Raw genomic sequence first — 20,837 nt, 5'->3', positions numbered from 1 at the left:
CTGATGGGTTCATAAAGTTTTGCGAGGGACAGACTGGTGAAGAGATGGCATCTTTCATATTTCTTTGTTGTTGAGAGTAATGACAGATTAGGTGAATGGTTAGATACTGGAAAAAAACGCATTACCCAGGACAAGCTGTGGTGCAGAGACACCTGCTGACAAAGAATCTCAACTACGCTGCACAGTGCACTTCCAAGAGCAACAGGTTAGTTAAACACAACTGCACCAGACTGGCTTGTAAACTCTACCTTGTAATGCCACACCTAAGTTAAACTTCTGCCTCTGACGCTTTCTGGGGGTGGGTTGGAGGGTGACAGTAACGCTTACAAGACCATCTGGGCCTTGGTGATTCCATTCAGTCACATAAGTGACTGTCTTGGTTCTCAGGTCATGGGACACAGCTCTTCCAGAGTTTATGAGACCTTTAATGTACTTTAATGTACTTTAAATGAGCTTAGTCCTGGCGTATGAATAAGCCACTGTGTTTGGACACAACTGGTCTGTTCAGCCCAAGAATTTACTATTATTATAGGTATCATCAGAGTATTAGAAATATTGGAATGTAGATCAGATCACTGTTGTTGGAGTGTATAGATCCTTTGCCGGTAGGATATGCAAAAAGCTCAGTTTACTAGCCCATTAGGTGCCTATAGTTAAATTTGAAAATGTTTATAAACTTTCACATTTACCAGTTCGTGTCATGGGAAAAATCGTTGCCTTTTCAGTGTGCATTCATGAAGAGGAACATGAACATGCAGCTGTAGATTTCCAGTCAGGCTGGCAGGTTTGTATAGGGTATACCCACCAGATTGTACTTATTGTGTAAAACCTTCTAAGGAGAAAGCTATGCTTGAAAATACTCTTCCAAGTATTAGATTACTTTTAAAATTAAGGTCTTCATGGGCTGCAGGATAGATGTAGTTTATTCCCTAAATTTGAGATTGAGGGTATGGAGTAGTTTCTTGTTGTACTTTCCCAGGACCATTGAGTGAGAATATGCAGACGGTTGGAGAAGAGAGTGATTTTCAGATATTGGCAGCAATTGTTTTGCTAATAATTCTGTTCTGTGATGGTTGATGGTGTATGTGTGCAACCTTTATAATTTGACTGGAGAAGGAGAATGGAAAAGAAACACTTCAAAGGGTGTTGTCTTCGTGAAACTATCTAGCCTTTCCCAAATGAAGTGGAACAGTATTTAGATAAAACATATAAAAAACTACTACAAGAAACATATACAGAAGTATAACAGACCTTTTTTTTTTTTTTAGTGGTATGTTTCCTTTAAAGGATGTTTTACAAATGGGCATACTCTTTAATCACCTTTGTTACCATTTCACTGTGAGAGTTTATAGGGTACAGGGATGAGAATGGAGCAAAACTGTATTGGGGACGTCTGTGAAATGCCGACTTTTAAGGGTGAGATTGTAGGTTTTAGTGTCCTGACGTAAGTTTTTTCTTTTACTAGTAGCAATCTGATGCTTTTGTCCTGATATTGTTGCCTTTAAATATGAAGTAATCTATATTTGTGTTCATCATGCTGTTTTTGTTGAATTAATATTTAAAATAAGGTAGTGCTTTTACCTTGTTAGTTAAAAGCTAGATACAATGTTCTCAATAGCTGCCAAACATTCTGTTCTTGTTGCCTGTTGGGGAGAAGAAAAATTAATAGCATAGTGGCTGTAAAAAGCAGCAGTAGTCCCAGAGAATGTTTTGAATATTAGCAAGATGCAACTAGAGTGGTTTGGGGATTTGCGGAGCTACCTCATTGCTGAAAGTATCATATTCCACAAATAAACTGTTGAACTTAATGACCAATAATGCAGATTGCAAAATTATATTGGCAGTATCTAGTTATTGCACATGCTTGTTGAAAATGACATGAAAACAAAAATTATACAGGATACGTGTCTGTCATTAGCTCTCTATACTTTCCCACATGCTGGTATTACCTTGCTACAATCATCACATGAGAACTGGTTTCTTAATAAAAACTAAGATAAAACACCAAGACTTTTTTGAGTTTAGGTTTGTGTTGGGGTTTTTTTATTACATCTGTTTGCAAATAAGTTTGGCTTAGCTTCAGGTTACTTCTTTTTCAGTACAGAAAAAGACATAATTACATTTTAAATCTATACTTATATGTAGTTCAGAAATTATTTTAGCTTTATTTTCTTTATAATGGGAAACAATTTTGAGTGAAAATACAGTTGCTTAGTGCAGAGGGCAACTAGCACTTATTATTGAGTTTGAAGCAGCTGTACGAGTTAGTAATTTGGAGTGATGATGAAGGCTAACAACTTAGCAGTTTGCATCTCCACTGTCTTTGAAGCAGTGCACTTCATGTACGAAAGGAAAAATCAAACAACTGTTTTTCCAAAGTAGACTGCTTTCTACAGGGGTATATTAGTGTTAATGCTTGGGAAAGGTGCCAGACTTAAATTAGAGCAGTAGCAGTGGGAGATCCCTGGCCAAAGGTATGTGTAGAATGTAGCAGGACAGCAGTGGTTATTTTGTTATTTCAGTGTTCTCTTTTCTGCCAGCTTCACTGAACCCTGTGTTTGGTTCTTCCATTTGACTTTTCCTTCTGGACTCCCCAAGACCCCAGCATACCTTATTTACCTGCATTTTTATTACCTGTGTTTCTCTTTGAATAAACTTGAGTAAATAGACTTGGTGTAAAAAATTCTTCCATCCTGAAAGCTCCAAATTGGGCCACAGATCGTCCTTCTCTCTGACTTGTTCTATCACAACAGTAAAACTAAATAAGCAGCTCTGAGTGGCAGAACAAACGTAGCATAGTTTCTTTATGATTTGTCCTTTGGCAAGATTCTCTGAAATCTAACAAAATACATATTTTGACAGAAGCTTTGCTTTCAAGGCACTTCCTCAGGTATCTCTTCCAGTTTTTTGGTGTTGAGCTCCTGAGGGCAGGCAGCTGGCTTTCTGGAAGAGACACCCTTTGCCTGGACATCTACTTTCCTGAACATTTAGGTTCACACCTGTCTTTTGACCTGTTTTTCTCTGTAAAATAAGTAGAGTTGGTTAAGGAGTTCAAAAGAGATTGAGCAACAAGCAGGTACATGCATCGTCAGCCCCTTTCCCCAAGGAAACCATGCTAATAGTTCTAATTCTTCTAGCAGATGTAGAATAAAAAATGACACCCCTGTTTACTTTGCATTTATGCTTTTGTTGGGGTTTTGGGGGGGGGTTTTTTTGTTTGTTTTGACCTTTTTCTGTTCCTTAATCATTACTAGTGACTGCTTGAGATAAGGTATAGTAGGGGAAAACGGCAATTTGTGTGAAAGTATTTGAAAGCATGGGGCTGAAAAGGAGTGAAATTTACTAAAAATGGCCAGAAGTCCAAAGAGAGGAAGAATACCTTTTTTGTCTTAAACACCTGGACAAAACTTCTAGGTGTTAAAAAAGAGTGTGCTTACACTGGAGGACAAGCTATATGTCAATGATAGCCTGCCAAGAAGCAACTGATAGTGTTCAGAAAATGATAGGCCCCTCCCTGTAAAGCTAAGAACCAGAAGGAGGTCCATAGTGTAGTCTACAAGTAAATCTGAAGTAAGACCTCTAACGATCTGTGGTTTAGCAGGCTCTGAGAGGGACAGTTTAGGAATACAAAGCCATTGCAGACAATTTCAGTTTTCTCTGCATCAGCCATCTGCAATTAGATGCAAATTTGGCATCATTTCAGTTCATTGAAATAATGCTGTGTTGGACTGAACTGGAAGTGGTGGAGTGAGTGGACAAGCTGGAGAGCAGCAAAACACTATGATTTGGCTTGCACCAGGAGTGTTCTGTCAGAAAAGTCTGTGTGATGTTTGGACTCAAGGATAGATCCAGTGTAGTAGTTCATGTGTTGCTTTTTTTTGTGGTCAGTCGGTGAGCTCTGGAGTAGAACTTTTCTATGTTTTCAGTTATGTTTGTTAAGAGCATGACATGTTATAATTTTGACAGAATAGTGGGGTCAAGGGGACAGACATTTATTGCATTTGCTGCTGGATTCAGAGACGTCTGTGGGAACTTTTAGAAGAATGACAGCTGTATTTAATGATTCAATAGCATGGACACACAATGAAGAGGAGGGGTAGTTACTTGTGTTTGGAACCAACTGGAAGAATGTCCTGGTTTCGGCTAGGATAGAGTTAATTTTCTTCCTAGTAGCAGGCACAGTGCTGTGTTTTGTATTTAATATGAGAAGAATGTTGATAACACACTGATGTTTTAGTTGTTGCTAAGTAGTGCTTATGCTAGTCAAGGACTTTTCAGCTTCCCATGCTCTGCCAGGCGCACAAGAAACTGGGAGGGGGCACAGCCAGAATAGTTGATCCAAACTGACCAAAGGGCTATTCCATACCATATGACATCATGCTCAGTATATAAACTGTGGGGGGGTTGGCCGGGGAGCAGGGATTGCTGCTCGGGAACTGTCTGGGTATCGGTTGACGGGTGGTGAGCAACTGCATTGTGCATCACTTGCTTTGTGTATTATTATTATTATTCTCTTTATTATATTGTTATTATCATTACTATTTTACTTTATTTCAATTATTAAACTCTTCTTATCTGAACCCAGGAGTGTTTCTCACTCTTACTCCTTCAATTCTCTCCCCCATCCCACCGGGATAGGGGGAGTGAGCGAGCGGCTGCGTGGGGCTTAATTGCTGGCTGGGGCCAAACCATGACAGAGAACATTACTTGGAGGTGAACGGCCTTCATATCACTAAGCACTGAAAACTCTAGGCACTATGTAGTCCCTGAATTTTAGTGAAGTACATAGACTTAACCAGAGATTGGTGATTAGATTTTTTTCAGGTTATGTGTAAGTATTTTTCAATGACCATTATTCTACTATTAAGTAGAAGGATGAAGCACCTCTGTTGCTGAGCGAGCAGAATTAAAATAGGCTACAGTACAGAGCATGTGTCTGAATAGCGGTGTGAGTAGAGACCTGATAAGAAAGGGACGCAATGCAGAGTGCAAGCTCTGTGTGATGTCTGCTTACTGACAAGTACTGATTCCATTGTTGTGAAGACTGTGCTTATACATCTTTTCATTCCTCTGTAGCCTATAAATGCTAGGGCAGGAGGGATGTAAAATAGGTTATGCCTTATTTTCTTCATGTTATTCTCTTTTCTGATATAGTTTTGGTTTTGCATGGATGTTAGAATTTTTATCTTTTAATGCTGCTAAAATACAAATTAGTAGTAATTCTTTGAAGGGTTAGGGAACCATCACAAATCTGTGTTGTAAAGATAATAGGCAACTACTTGCAGACGTTTAATTTCATGGTGTTTTAGTGCAGTCTTCAATGATTCCCGCCTAATGCTAGCTGCAAAGCAATATGGAAGTATGAATTGTAATTCACTCATCTGGATGTGGGTTTTGGTTTTGTTATGATTTTTTTTTTTTTTTTTTTGCACTGGCATAGAGCGAAGACAGTCCTAGTCCCAAGCGACAACGCCTTTCCCATTCAGTCTTTGACTATACAGCAGCATCACCAGCCCCATCACCACCAATGCGACCATGGGAGATGACATCAAATAGGCAGCCTCCTTTGGCTCGACCCAACCAACACCACTTCTCAGGGGAACGATGCAACACACCTGCACGAAATAGGAGGAGGTAAGCAAGCTGTGTAGATTGGGAAACAATTTCTTACTCTTCCTGATTTCAGCTCAAGGGAGGTGTATTTCAGGCAGCACTGACTAGATCACACATGGTAAATGTGTTAAGATTTCCTTTGAGCTATAAGTTATTATAGTTGTAACTGAAAAGTTACTGGAAGTTACTCAGGTTGGTGCATCATCCTGTAATTTGTGTGAATAAACAACTTGGGGAAAGGAGTACTCATTAACATTTTTAATTGTGAGCCTGATTGTCTTTCACTCTGCACTGGAGCAATAAGCATTTAGAAAAATGCAAGGAAAAATCTTTCTCATCAGGGTACTTTTAAAGATATTAAGAGTTATTCATGTAATACTGTAATTTTCACTGCGGTCACAGTTATTTTTGTACATAAAAACAGTCTTAATAAAGATGAGGGATACTGGCTGGGGAGAGCAAGGAGGTTAGCATCGTGTCAAATGATTGCTGAGGTGGTGATTCACCTGTGACAGGAGTTAGCTTTTCATGTTGGGTTTTAGCTTGTGGCTCATTAACCTCCCAAAGCAGAGATTTTGGAAGAAGTTCCAATGGTCATGGAAGAGTAGAGATTTGGATGGCCAGATTGAACTGATGCCTGGATGCATGATAGGGTAGGAAAGCATAAAACCACAGACTTACTTACTATTCTAGTTAAACTAATTATACAAAACCCAAGCTTTCATTGCCTCACATTCTGCCTCAAAAATGGATGAGTCATCTAATGCAAGTTAAAATGCACTGTCCCTCTGTATGCTTCTGAGAAATATTGTGGCTTGGTTCATACTAAAATTGAAGTGTCTGTGCTTTTTCATGAATATAAAATGTTAGACTTAATGTAACTAGTTTTCTTCTGATTCCACAAATCAAATTTGTCAACCATGATCAGGCAGGGGTAGTTTTCAGGCAAGAGACTTTAAAACCTGATAGTTTTCTATCTTTGCTTCAAGTCCATCAATCTGAAAGCTTTCAGTCAGTGGCATTCAAAACACACAGCTCTCAAAAGAGCGTGTCAAATTCAAGAAAGAGGTTGAATTGTGAACTTGCAGTAAAGACAGTTATTGTGAAGACAGAAGATTAGGCCTTTTGTACAATTTGGTACAGGGATGCTCTACAGGGGCATTTGGTCCACAGAGGTTTTTTTTACCTTAAAATAGTTTGAACTGAGATGTCTAGAGTATGCTACATTTGGACATTTTTGCTTGGTGTCCAGCCAGCCTACATAGATTTCTCTGCAATGTTCATTAACATCTCCTGCAGAGTAAGTAGAGTGCTTAACAAGCTACATGCCAGGTAGGTGAATCTAGGCACTTTGGATATACTGTGGGATGAAGGAGAAGAATGGGATGTGTAGGAGATGATTGTGCATGGGACAAGGGTCTGACATTCAAATGCAGTCAGGTGTTACAAAGGTAGTGGCCTGTGGCTTGCAAGTAAACTGTGCTGCAACTGAAGAGACAGTGCAGAGCCATCTTCAGTCTGACAGGAGTTCTTAGGTTGGCTGCAGCATTGTGGGCACAAAGCATTATTCTTTCTAGGGCCAGCTCACCTGCTCTTGGGTAATAACACCTGCTTTTGCTCTAATCGGAGACATTTGAATGTGTCAGTACTTTGTTTCCCCCTGCACTCGAGTCAGGGCATTTTTTAGCTGGGGTGCACTGTTGCATTTGATCTGGCTCTAGGTCAATTCCAGAATCATACTGCACCCAATCTCCTCTCCTAGAACAGGATCATTAGGGAGAACGACACATACATGTCTCTTATTATGCAGGAGTCTTTGGGTCTTGGAATGCTCTGGAGCCGTATCAGAACTAATAACCACTCTCATGGATCAAAGCTTGATTCCTTAAGGTCATTGTGAGTGCATCTGTTATTAATGCTTTAGATGAGGTTATGCATGTGCTTTTGAAGCCAATTTCCTGTTTTCCCTGCTTTGTTTTCTCTTTTCCCATTGCAGAGTGGTCTCAGAGTTAATGAGGTTTTCAGATGAAGATAAGATGAAAGGTGCACTCCAGTTGCAAATGGTCATTCAGCTCAAGGGAACAGACTAGGGCAAGTGCAAACAAAACCTCTGAAGTGTGTGTAGTGTGGACATCACTCTGACCCAACATCATCAGCATTAACTCTTTTGTCCTACCAGTTCACTCGCCCAGGCTGTGCTGGTTTTTTATTATCTGGATTTTTTCCATTATCTGGGTTACTATTTAGACTTTATCTGTTTGTATCAGGGATTTTGTACTGTGCCTAGCACAACAGTGCCCTAATTCATTGTGGGTTTTTTCAGATTCATTGTAAGCAAATAAATTCTGCATTTGGAAAGGTAGCCTTCTGGTATGAATTTGCAGAAAGATGTCATTTTTGTCCAGCTACTTATAGTACAGATAAATTGTGAATGTAGAAGTGTAATGCATGCCTATATGAAACAGAGAAGGCCATTCCAATTTGTCTTTACCAGTCATTGTGAAATGGAGAGATTTGTACCATTACTGTGCGTCACCCTTCATCTGTGCTTCCTTTCCTCCTTGTCTGGAATGTAATTCTGAACTAACGGGATTTAAGAATATGTTACTGCAAAGAAGTCACCCTTGTTAGAAAATACTAAGATCTGCAAATACTAACTCTTCAGTTATGGATACCTTGTGATGGCTGTTCCTACCTGAGGGTAGGAATTCCTGCATTTTTTCACCACTTCCATCCTGTCTCTTTGTTTTAACCGGGCATTTACCATGTTTATACTGCGCATGTAGAACCAGAGGAGTTTTTCTGTGGATGTTTTTTAAAGACTTCAAACACAAGTTCATTACTGATGTTAAATAACAGTTTAGATTCATGTCTTGACAATTATTCTGAAGTAATTTCCAATAACTCAGGAAGCATGTAGAGTTATGTATCTGGATGCTCTGAATTTTGCTGAATGAAAAATACAGTTTCTTTATAGGTTTATAGTTTTCTTCATAGGAAAAAATCTGGTTTTGCTTTTTCCAGAGAATGATACTGCATTCATTTAAAAAAACACTCCAGAAGTTTTGCCAGCTTTTGCTGGCTGTGCTTTCTTATAATTCTGGTTTCATAAAAAAGTAAAGCCAGATCTTTCAACAAAGACAGGGGTAACACTAGTTTTATGAGAAGCTACTTTGTCTAAGTGCTGGTGGCCATTAGAGAATTTCCATACTTCTTCCAAAGCATTGGAGCTGTCTTTTGTAACTTTCCTCTATACCTGTAGCTTTTCCAAACAAAAATCCTCACATAGACATTTTATGTTACGTATTCAGAGCATTTCTGTTTCATAGCAGGAAGCAGCAACTTCAGAGCAAGCTTAGTATTCCAGGAAATAGGACATACTTTGCATTAATAGCTCTGTGGTTAGAAATCATATATACCAGTTTTATCTAATGAGAATGTAACAGGTGTATCACACTAGTAGTGCAGAGATGGGGAGTGCAACAGAAACTGTGGGAACGGAGACTGGAATTAAGACAAATACATTAGTAAGACCATAAATTTAGGTTCTCAGTGCTTAGAAGAAAACACAGCTTGTGTGTTCTGACATGGTGATTTGTAAAGACAAAGAAGGCTATGCTCTTGTTTTGTTCTGTTTCGTTTTGTTTCAAGAATGCTGTCTTGCTGTCTGGCACTATGCCTTCTATCTGACCTGTCATGAATTAACTTTTGTTTTAGTTCTAAGAAAGGCAGTAATGGCATAACATCCTTGTGAAGCAGGGCAGAAAAATAGTGGCTTGAGACATTGTATCATATACTCACAGTAGCATCTGAATAGCTGGTAGTATGCTCCCCCTTCCCCAGAGTATGTCTGTTTCATGCAGCACAAAAGTTGGACTTGACTTGAGGAATGTCTGGGATTTGCCAATGGGTTTTGGGTTTATTTGAATTTTATCAAATAAACCTGGTAATAGCAATGGGAATAGTGAGAGTGAAGAATCTTAAGTTCTTTTCCATGCACTGTTGGAGAGGACATGTTCTAATGGTCACAGACCCTTCTTGTCTCTTTTTCTGCAGTTTGGTTCCTTCAGCCTGTTCCATAAGTGGGAAACGGTTTTGTCCCATGTAGCTTTAATTCGCTGTTGCCCCTGGGATCAGTAATTTGTGTGTTGTGGAGATTGGAAGGCATTTATTGAAAGTACTGGGGGATGGTTTTGTACTTTCAGTTCTTTCCCCTTCCAAATAAATGAGAAGTGACTTGATCAAAACTTCTAATAGTGAGTTTGTTACTCATTTTCTGAGTGTTAAACCTGAGCTGCTGGTCTCTGATTTACAGAAGTTTCGGCTCAAGATATTAGCAGCTCTACTGAGAACATACACACAATTATATAAGAATACATAATCAAATCCTACGCCTGTAGATCAGTTGCTCAAAAGAAGTGGATGTTCTGGTCTAAATCAATCTACACAACAGTTCTCTACTCTGAAAAAGAAAGATTATCACAATGACAATTTCCTGGAATCTTCTGGAGAGAATTCTATGAGGTACTCAGTTATGTAGTGAACATGTGAGAGCTGAAAAATTCATTTGTTTCTTCAGAGGAGTCTACTGCTTTGTCTGCTGTCACTAAGTAAGCAACCATTCTGTGGCCTCGTTGGAGCAAGGACCCTGGGCAAATCTGTGATAATGTAATTAAGGATTTTTACCTAGAATAAATGCATGGAAATCTCTTGAAGTTTGCTGTCTTGACTTTTGAGCACTTGTCTTGGCAATCCTAGTGCCATTTTTTTAACAGGTTAGTATTTACATAAGAGTTCATCTCTGTTTCCTTTACAGCATTAAGCTATGCTCTATTAAGCACTTCTGTGCTGAAAAGAGTATCATCTCTAAGGCTTTCAGCAGTTTTGTCAGCAAGAAGTATTATTCCAATCTGATAAACCTCTTCTGGTAAAATTTTCCAGTGTAAAAAATTTCTTGATACTTAATTCTCTTGTGGTTTTAGTTATTAAGAAGGATTTGTGTCATTTATGTAATCTCTAATTTTTTTAATGCGTTTCCAGTCCTCCTGTTCGACGTCAGAGAACAAGGAGAGATCGTTTGTCTAGACATAATTCCATTAGCCAGGATGAAAACTATCACCATCTTTCCTATGGACAGCAGCAAGCAATAGAAGAGCCCCGAGCCTTTCACCCACCGAATGTATCTCCTCGTATGTTGCACCCAGCTGCTCACCCACCACAGCAGAATGCAGTGATGGTTGACATTCATGATCAGGTAAGAGTTTGAGAGTAAAAACAGAAGGGTGTTGAAGATGTGGTTTTTTGGTGTTGGGTTTTTTTTTCCCAAATCTTCCAAGATCTCTCTCCTCCCCAAATTAGTTGGCAATGAAAGTCACATAACACTAAAGTCTATTTGCCGTCTTATAGAGCATTTTTCCTGCTGAATATTATTGGTGTACAGAGCACTGCAGTAGGCAGTGAAAAAAAAAAAAGAAAGTCCCACCTTTTAATAAAGAATGATATTTAACAGTTTGTCAGTGCATGTATTGGCATGGTTCTGTAGTCCTCTGGCTCAACCTTTGAAATGCAGTTTTTTGCTTCTGAAATTAATTTAATGTGATAAAGACGTGATATGATAATTAAAAATGTATTCTGTTTCATGCGAAATACCTCTCCTTCACTTTGGAGTCTTTAAATAGTTAAAATACATTATTTAGAAGTAGAATTCACAATGCCTGTAATTGGTTGCCTACATGACAGCAGAACTCATGACAGTATTGTCACGTAATCAAATTAGCCATCCAAGGTAATCAACTTGTCCTTAAATGACATGAAAAAATGAGATATGCGGTTGGTCCAGAAAGTAAGTAATTCCTCTCTGCAACAGCAGTTGGTATAGAATTCTGTAATTGAGGACCTGTAAAAGAAGTTGTCCTATTGAGGAAACTTTTGTTGTTTGTTAAATCAGCAGGCTGCAGTACAAGTGCATTAGTTGCTACATGGTTATGAACTGGGAAGTAGAACTGGTTATCCAGATGTCCACTTCTCAAAATGCACATGCATAGAATGCAACTCTTAACATCCCTGCTTAAAAACTGGTTTGAATTCAGTGCAGCTGCATACCACTGGTGTGTTGCATTATGTGTGCAGAGTAGTTCTCAGTAGGGAAATACTTGCATTTGGGACCAAATGCAAGGGCGGAAGCTAATGCCATCCTAGCCGTCTCACAACCTTACATTTTAATGAAAAATTTTACTGCTGCAGCATCTCAAAAATTCAGATTGTGCTCTTGCTTTGTGTTGCAAGATTACATCATGACAAGCCTGGATAAACAGTTGTTTCATCCCATTGCCTCTACCTTCCAAGCACCATCTATGATCAGATGTCAGCGTTTCCAGACTGACTGAGGTCTTCCATGGTGATGCTTTATACTTCAGGGACATAACCATTTTGAGAGGTCATTTTTTATTATTACTCCAAGCAGTAAACATTTCGGAATAACACCCAGCGTTGCACTGTATGCCCAACTTTTGTACCTGAGCTAGAACCTGATCAAATTCAGTGTCTCTCCTGAGACTCGTTTCTGTCATTAGTGATATACAGGTTGAGATTTTAAGTTCTATTCAGTCATCTGTGTTCTGTTTTGGCGTCTGTGTCTGACTGTACACTACCAGTTCAGTAGGTTAGCTGTATTTACTCGTTCTTGCCTTCCTAATGAGCTGTTCTTCTTGCTTGTTCCATTTAAGCAAGCAGGTTCCATTTTAGCAGATCATGAAGGAGGAAGGAGCTTCCTTGAAATAATTACTTTTTGTCAGTCCATGCTCCCTGACGCTTTAGCCTTTTCAGTTTTATTAGAGCGTCAGAGATTTCTTCTTTAATGTTTTTTTTTAAAAAAAAAAAAACACAAAAAACCAACCAACAAGAAAAAAAAAAAAAAACAAGTGCTTTGTAGGTCCAGAATACCTCTGGATCTTAGTTTGGTGATTAAATTCTAGGGAATATCACTAGCTAGAAAATCAGGTTATGTAAATGTGGATGCCTAGAGTCTGCTGCCTCATAGTTATGTTTACTTTTCCTTTTCAGCTTTCCAGTTCTGTTCTGTTACATTTAAGTTAGGAGACTTAGCTTGAGTGTTGGTCTGAGAGTGAATCAAGAGATTGGTCTCTTTGGAAGAAAGAAAATCCACACAGTTTTCTTCTTCTTTAAAGATACAAATCTCTGAATGATTACTGAATCAGTCCCTTCAGAGTTGAGAAGATTCTTTAGGTACTTGTAGATTAGCTTTTATGTGGGACTTACTGCCTTCTTATTTTGTAAGGACTAACCTTAGTGGGGAGGGGGGGGACACACAGTCTTAATAGAGTCTGAGATGCTTCTGAGTGACTCTAAGGTGCCTTGGAAGTTTTAACGTTTTAAGCTGAGAGATCCCTCTTGGCCTTGCCCAGAAACTGCTGATCAATAAGTAATATTCCATTCAGAAAAATATTTTAATGAACAGGAATTACAAGCATGTGCCTCCTTTGACACCTTCATTGTGAGTATATTTTTTTCTGATATGTAGGTAAAAGTTTCTTCTATTACTCATCGTGCTGTACAACACTATTAAGAGTTTACAGTAAGTCATAATTTTTTTTTCCTTTTACTGCAGATTCATCAGGGCACAGTTCCTGTCTCGTACACAGTGACAACAGTGGCTCCACATGGGATACCACTTTGCACAGGCCAGCACATCCCAGCCTGCAGCACCCAGCAGGTCCCAGGGTGCTCAGTGGTTTTCAGTGGGCAGCACCTTCCAGTTTGCAGTGTGCCTCCCCCAGTAAGTGGGTCTCTGTAATTACACCAGCTTCGATCTTAGATATGGGAATGGCACCTTGGAGCTTCAGTGTCTGTAGCTTTAACTGTGTTGGAAATATCCTTTTTTTTTCCCCTGTGGTAAATTTCAGTGGCATAGCAGTGTAGGCCTTAGAGCTGGTAAGCATATGATACTTACCTGCTGCCTTTATAGAGTATGACTGTTTAGAGTCCTGATGATTTTTAACTCAAACTAAATGCTGGTTTATGAACTGACTTCTTCTCAGCAGCTATTCTGCATACTTTCAGACAGTAAGAGGAAGGTTTCTACAGCTTTTATTACGCAGCTCACCTAGAAAAGAATCTCACTTAGTAGAGACCTTGTTTAGGGATTGGTTATATACAAAAAGGTCTGATATTCCAAAGTCAGTTTTCTTCTGAGAAGTAATAAGATCCTGAAAGGTCACTAAAAGCTGAGAAGGGCTCCTCTGTCTCAAAATGCTCTCATGAAATGCATTAAAATGTTCTTTAATAATGGTATCTCTCTCTGCCTTTCTGGGAGTAAAATAAGGTGCCTTGACTGCCTAATTTGCCAGCTTTAAATTTGAAAGAATTTGAACTGTTTTCTCAGAAATTTTTATGTATCAGCTCAGATACCACTTTGCAGGTAGTAGCATTCTGATGCTACCATTCTGTGGAATTTCATCATTAAATGCTAACAGGCACCAGAGCTGAAGAAATGTACCCGAAGAAGTTTCAGCTGTACAGATGAAGTTTGCAGAACCTGCAGGAAGAGTCACAACTTTTTTTTCCCCTCCTTTTTCTAGTATAAATCTGTAATATCATACATAAAAACTATATAAGTTTATAGTGTTGGTATAAACATTGGTCTCTGCCAGCTGTGCATTTGCCAGCCGTGTGTACTTAACTTTTCCTGTTGCACATTCTGTGGCCTGAGGACATGAACAAGCCTATGACACTGAAACAAAACCCTCAGTGTGACCACCTGTTTCTTTAAGCTGCTTGTTGAAGAGTGAGGGTAATTTGCATTCATCTTGTCTAGGTGCCATTTATCTCCATGAGAGACTACAAGGTCTGCAGCATACTGCTGGCCAGTCTGGAATATTTGTGGACAATATTTCCCCTTTCCTTTCAGAATGGTGAATATCTGTTAACATGATTCAGTGTGTAACCAGAGGCAGGATGAAAGACATCTTTTTTCTTCTATTTAGTGGTGGTATTAGTGGAGCAAACCAATCTCAGACTGGGTAGCCAGAGATTGGAACAATACTTGCATAGTAAATTCAGCAAGGCAAGAAAGCAACATGTCCTAAGAAACAACAACAGAGAAAAAGCTAGAACTATATTGGAGCTTAAGGAAATCCAAACAGATACTAATAATTGTACCCTCTGCTTTGAACAGGTATATTATCTGTGCAATTTGTAAAATGTTTTGTAATTCAACAATGCAGCTGTCTTTTAAATATATATAGGAGTAAGGCTGTAACCAGCTTGTTTGGACTGAATGTACAACAGTTAATTGAGTGTGTTGAGAGAATGGATGCAGTACAAGTGAATATAAAGAATTACGATTGAGTTTATGTAGCGTCAGCAGGCAGACTTTATGCTTTCTTCTATTATGTCACAGAATTAAGGAGTAATATAAATTAGGAGGTGGCTCTGGAAGTCATCTGGTGGTCACCTGCTAAGACCAGTACCAGTTTCCAGGCACGGAGATTTCAAAACTCCTCTAAGCCTCCACTGCAGTGTTTGGCTGTCCTTGTGGTGAAGTATTTCTTGTGTGTACCTGATTGAATTTTCTTTGCTGTAACTTGGTCCCATTAGTCCTTGTCCTTTCACTTTGCCTCTCGAGGAAGAGTCAGGTTCTGCCTATCCACTCTCATGAAGTAGGTGAAGACAGTGGTAAGGTCTTTGCTTAGTTTTCTCTTTTTAAGGCAGAACAAATCCAGTTTTGCAGCCTCTTCTTCTATGCAGTGTGCTCCAAGCTCCTGGTCATCATGTTGTCTTTCAGTGGACTCATTTCAGTACGTCAGTGTCTTTCTTTGGCACTGGGGAGGCCAAAACTGGACACAGGACTTGAGATACAGTTTCTCAAGCTCCAAATAGTGGGGTGGAATCACTTCACTGGACCCACTAGTTACATTCCTAGTAATGCAGCCCAGTCTGCAGTAGGCTTTTTTGACTGCAGGATTACACTGTGGTTCTTGTGTACTCCTATTTGACACATCCACCAGAACCCAACTTTTTTTCTGCAAATCTGCTCACCAGCCAGTCAGTCTCAAAATGCCCTGCTCCATGGAGTTACTCTCTCCCAGTGCCAGACTTCACATTTGCCTTTGAACTTCACATGGTTCCTGTTAGCCAGTGTCTTCAGCCTATAAAAGTACATCTGGAAGGTAGCCCTGCCCTCCAGCATGTCAGCTTGCTTGCCAGCTTCATCTGTGAAATTCCCAGTATCCTGTTGTTACTTTCACAATATTTGTCTCTCTCACTGCATATATGTAACTATAAAATAAACAAGTGTCATTTATGAAATACCTTCATCAGTTTTAAAACTTCTTGGAAGCATATCTTCAAACAGCAGAGGTTTTCCAAAAGCGTGAATGAATGAATGGGTAGTTTTCATTTCTTTCCACTTGAAAGATAATGAAGCCGCATTTGCTGTAAATTAAGAAGTGCTGGGCATAGCACAGATCATTCCAAACATATATTGGAGCTATGGTAATCTTTACCATACAGAATCTTGTGATGAAACCTATTTTAATACGTTCCCCAAAGTACCTCTTCTTTTACAGACCACTATGTGATGTTGTACCTGCAAATTTATTTTCAACTGTTTCAGAGAACACTTTTCAATTTAGTAAAATACAATAAAAATGTATTTTAACGATAGAAACAATTGTGTGTTGTATTTCTTTTTTAGAAAAATGATGTAGTAGCTGAGGGTGAAGAATAGTCAGCATTTAAGAAAAAAATAGTAGTCAGATCAAATTAATCTGCTACTGTTTCAGTGCATGTGAAGATTTATGTTTGGTCATCATCACAGTAAATTGAGGTGATAATTCCACCTCCACTACTGTAATCTGATTTTAAACTAGATTTATCATTATATGCCATTATAGTCAGTATGCACAATATATGTTGTGACACAACTAAAAAGAAAAAAAAGTCAGAGATCAGAACTGGGTCCTCTTCGTAAGATTTGATAACAAGTATCTTATTAACTGCTCTTGCAGTTGTCAAAAATGTAACAGAAATGCCTGACATTCTGATGATGGATCAAAGAGCAAGAAGATGAAAATGCAGGTTTTCTTGCTTCTCCATATCTAGAGTTGGAAGTAAAACCGAACTTGCACAAGGCACATTCCTGCTCCCCTGCAGTGCCTTCATCACTGTAGCGTTCAAACTTCAGTGCCCAGAATTGCTTTTGTATGAGGAATTTCAGAGGAGAGAAAAAGAGCTATTTCCCACAGTAGCTGTCACTTATGAAGCTGCCTTCAGAGCATGAGGCTCCCTTCAAAGTGCAGAACTGAGCAGAGCTTATGAATTATTCTTAGTGATGGGGGCAACAGAGGTTTTAAGGCACAGTCTGACAGCTGGGAGACCCTCAGCTCCATCTAGAGCTTAAAATGGTTGCAAGGCTGTTGCTTTGGCATGTCATTTTGAAAGTAATATGTGGGAAAAATAACTGGGATAAATGTATCTGCTCATCACTTAGGAGTCTCTAATCCTGGAGCATTGAAAACCCTAACTCCCACTGACCTCATGAGAAGTGAGAGCTACTTTGCACCTAGCAGACGTCACACTATGGTACTTCTAGAGCCTCTTCTGTACTAATTGCTATTTCTTGTGTATTTGAATGAGCTACTGTTTATGTGTGTTTTGGAGGCTTTTCCAAGGAGGCAGGAGAGCTGCTTTGTTTTAATGATATCTTTCCGTAATAAATATAGAATGTTCTATAGGGAGTGTTTGAGCCAGAGAAAAAAATACGTTGTTTTCATTTTATTTCAGATGCTTCAGGCGTGCTCAGTCCAGCACCTACCTGTACCATATGCAGCATTTCCACCCCTCATTTCTAGTGACCCATTCCTTTTGCATCCTCCTCATATCTCTCCACACCACCCTCCCCACTTGCCTCCAGGACAATTCGTTCCTTTCCAAGCACAGCAGTCACGGTCGGTAAGTAATGCTTCTTACCCCCGCTCTCTGTAGAATTGGTGGGGCTGGATGGGCAAATAGTGCTGATAACCTGATTGAGGAAACAACAGGATTTTGTCTAAAGTAATAGTTTTTGCATTATGCTTCCTTAGCAAGTCTGTAACCACTCAGTGTGAAGATAAAAATAATTTTAAAGTTCACCATGTTTCTCTTCAAATTTCATCAGCTGTTGTCTGTACTGTTTCTCCATAGGCCTTCTGTCAAAAAGATGTATATTTGCTTCACCAACTATTCCTTGAGGTATTTCTTTCCCAGGAAGCAGAAGAGAATCCAGAGGAGGTTGTGTAGTTCAGTAGTGGTCTCAGAGAAAAGCTTAACAGAGAGAGAAGAAAGCACAGAATGTTACTTTCATTACATGTTCTTTTGTATTACTTCTCAGTTCATTTTTAAATGACCAGTGCTTTTCCTAGAACATAATGATCTTAGGCCGTCCAGACATATTCAGGAGCCTACAGTCTCCCTTTTCCCTTCCCGCCTCTCCCCCCCCTTATGAAAGTTATTGATGCCTTCTGCTTAAGCAGACTTGGCTTAGTGATAAGGGGCTATGCAAACATGGGAAAATGTGGCCCTGTTTTGGATTTGAGGGAAAATTAGATTTTCAGTTCTGGCCTACAGCTCTTACTGTGGGGTTATCTGTATACTTGTGTCCATTTCTTTGCCCCTCTGACTAGAAGATGCTAGTATTTCACTAATGCAGAAACAGAAAACAGCTTCATTGTTACTTACAAACGCTGCTGAGTCTTCTCTATGCCATGTCTCATGTGTGGATAGCGTTGTAATCACTTTGGTATGATGATAGGAGAACAGCTGGGAAAATGCAGTTTTCAGGTGTCATCTTTGTAAGACTTTCCTTTAGAAAATGTTGGGCTCAGATTTTAGCTTGGATTGCTTCCTTAGGTTATTGACTAGGCTTGCCTGTCAACTTTCAGCTCTGGCAAAAAGCTTGTATTTTAGTGCTTTAAGAATACCTTGTGTTTAAGGTTTGCTCTGCATAACAGGGAAACAGAATATTGCTTTGGTTCCACAAGGTGGCTTTCTTGGCTCAATTTCTTGAAATGGTGGAATTCAGTGTCAGGAACAGAAAGGTGTATTAATGAAACAATGACAATTCCTGGGTTTTCTTGAGCACTTTTGGGCTTGACTGATGTGCTTCAGTTGACTAGATTACAATACTGAACTGGAATCTCATGCTTCTGAAACTTCTGGACTGTGTGTTCTTAGTAGGACTGCTTGCATGACCCTCCTAGAGAAGCATCTGCTTGATTACTGAATGTCATTAGCAGTTTAATCCACTGGAGTCGCCATGTTTCCTCTCCACTTTGCAGATTTTCTGGCACGATTTCAGTTCTTGTCTATGGTTGTTTATTTTTTTCTCTCGCATAGTTGTACAGTGAGAGCAGACTGGCAAGAAGGAGAGCAAATATTTGTCCTGAAAAATGCAAGACACAGGAAATTACAGCCACTTCTATATTTGCTAGATCGCATAAATTCCTGGTCTATAAGCATGGCTAGCTGGAAAAGGTGAATTTATATCAAATGTGTAGTGTTGTCTTTGCTTTTTGATAGTGTTAATGACACAGGAATTGTTCACAGAGTTACTATGTGAAACTGAGTACAATTATACCTGTATTTTTTTTTCACCGTATAAAATTGACCACAGCAGCTCAGAATATACAGCTGGGATTGTAGTTCTTTACTGGGGAAAAATTGCATCTATGTTATTGCAACAAAGCCTATCTCTTTTTTTTTTAGCCACTTCAAAGGATAGAAAATGAAGTAGAACTGCTTGGAGAACATCTTCCTGTAGGAGGTTTTACATACCCTCCCTCAGCCCATGCACCAACATTGCCTCCCTCAGCTCCTCTCCAATTCTTAACCCACGATCCTTTACACCAAGAGGTGTCATTTGGTGTAGTAAGTATTGTTTTCTGTGCTACATTCTTGTTCATGATCTTTATAGTACATTTTGTTGAAAAGTGGCACTTCTGGCAGTTGTATTCCATTATTGGCTATAGCTGCATACTGTGGTATTTTTTTTAAGCTTGTTTTAATCAAATTAAGGATAACTTAATGATGCCAGCAAATGATTTCTGATAACATTATCTGCAGAGTGTTGTAGTTAGAAAACATTCCATTTTGTCTCACACTGTCCAGGACTTGTACTGTAGCAACTAATTAGTACAGTTTAGAAAAACTGTTGTCATTATTAGCTAATGCTTCATCATGCGTTGAGTTTCCACAAGTCAGGAAAGCTAGAACGCTTTAAAAATAGTTCTTCTCCAGAGTATTTGCGATTTGCAGGCAAGCAGTTGTATAGAGGGCTTCCATAATTTAGACTGCACCATGTTATAAAGACAGTGAAGCTTGCTTTAAGCCAACTTTCTGGGGATCTGCAGCAGCACAAAAAAAAATTAAACCCAGTGCAGGACAAAGTCTGTGCTGAATTTTGTGCTTCTGTGGTGTGTCCAGTATTGGTGCTACCTCTAGGATCTTTGTGGTGCACTTCAGTGTGCAATTATATTAGTCCTGAGATTTTTTTTGTTGTTGTTGCTGTTTTGTGTGGTTTAGTTTTTTTTAAAAAACTCTCCTGCCTATGTCATGCTTGAAGAAATAGCTAGAAGTCGAGTATAGTCTCTGAATTTTTTTAATGTTTGACCTGTGCATCAAGTTGAAAGAAGGTTTTAGAGGCATATTGTTATTTAAAATTTTAAATGAGAATGAAATTTAGGCCCTGTGACTACAGAATATACAGATAACTTCTCTTTAATTAGACTCCTTGAAATCACACAACCTAGTTAAATGCTTGCTGCAGTTTTTATAAAGATTCAAATAAGTCTCCACCATTTAAAAAAAATACTCAGCTCATTGTTAAACTAAAGGTGTATAGATTTTCAGTGAAGTTTTCAGTCACTATGAGTCATTCTGGAGACAAAGACACTTAAAAATTTTCATAAACTGTTTGTATTTTATTCAATATGCTTGTTAAATGAATTACAGTCTAATCACATTTTGGTTGGAGTGAGGCTTTCTTGATTTCCAAGTTCAGTCTTTAAAGTAGATAAGGAACAAAATATGGTTTTGCCAATTATATAGCATTTGTCCTCTCTGGTGCTTCAGTTCTGGGTTGTATATTGCTGAGGGGTAGCACAGAGGTGTATTACAAGTAATCATATGGTCTTTTATAAAGAAATCCTAAATCTTTATAAAATTTTATT

General features: G+C 38.9%; 1 protein-coding gene across 4 annotated transcripts in view; it reads left to right on the top strand.

Annotated features, from left to right (window-relative positions):
• Window positions 1-20,837, top strand: part of RNF38 (ring finger protein 38) — a 144,163-nt gene that overhangs the window by 108,570 nt on the left and 14,756 nt on the right. For all 4 annotated transcript variants that reach the window (XM_075726975.1, XM_009487121.2, XM_075726977.1 and 1 more), the window contains 5 exons: window positions 5,441-5,634; window positions 10,654-10,867; window positions 13,241-13,408; window positions 17,416-17,583; window positions 19,375-19,536. In XM_075726975.1, the coding sequence (XP_075583090.1) occupies window positions 5,441-5,634; window positions 10,654-10,867; window positions 13,241-13,408; window positions 17,416-17,583; window positions 19,375-19,536 (906 nt within the window). The remainder of the gene's footprint in view (window positions 1-5,440; window positions 5,635-10,653; window positions 10,868-13,240; window positions 13,409-17,415; window positions 17,584-19,374; window positions 19,537-20,837) is intronic.

Source organism: Pelecanus crispus, chromosome Z (genome assembly GCF_030463565.1).
Source record: "Pelecanus crispus isolate bPelCri1 chromosome Z, bPelCri1.pri, whole genome shotgun sequence".
NCBI classification, from domain to species: domain Eukaryota; kingdom Metazoa; phylum Chordata; class Aves; order Pelecaniformes; family Pelecanidae; genus Pelecanus; species Pelecanus crispus.
This window is presented reverse-complemented; position numbering and strand designations above follow the sequence as displayed.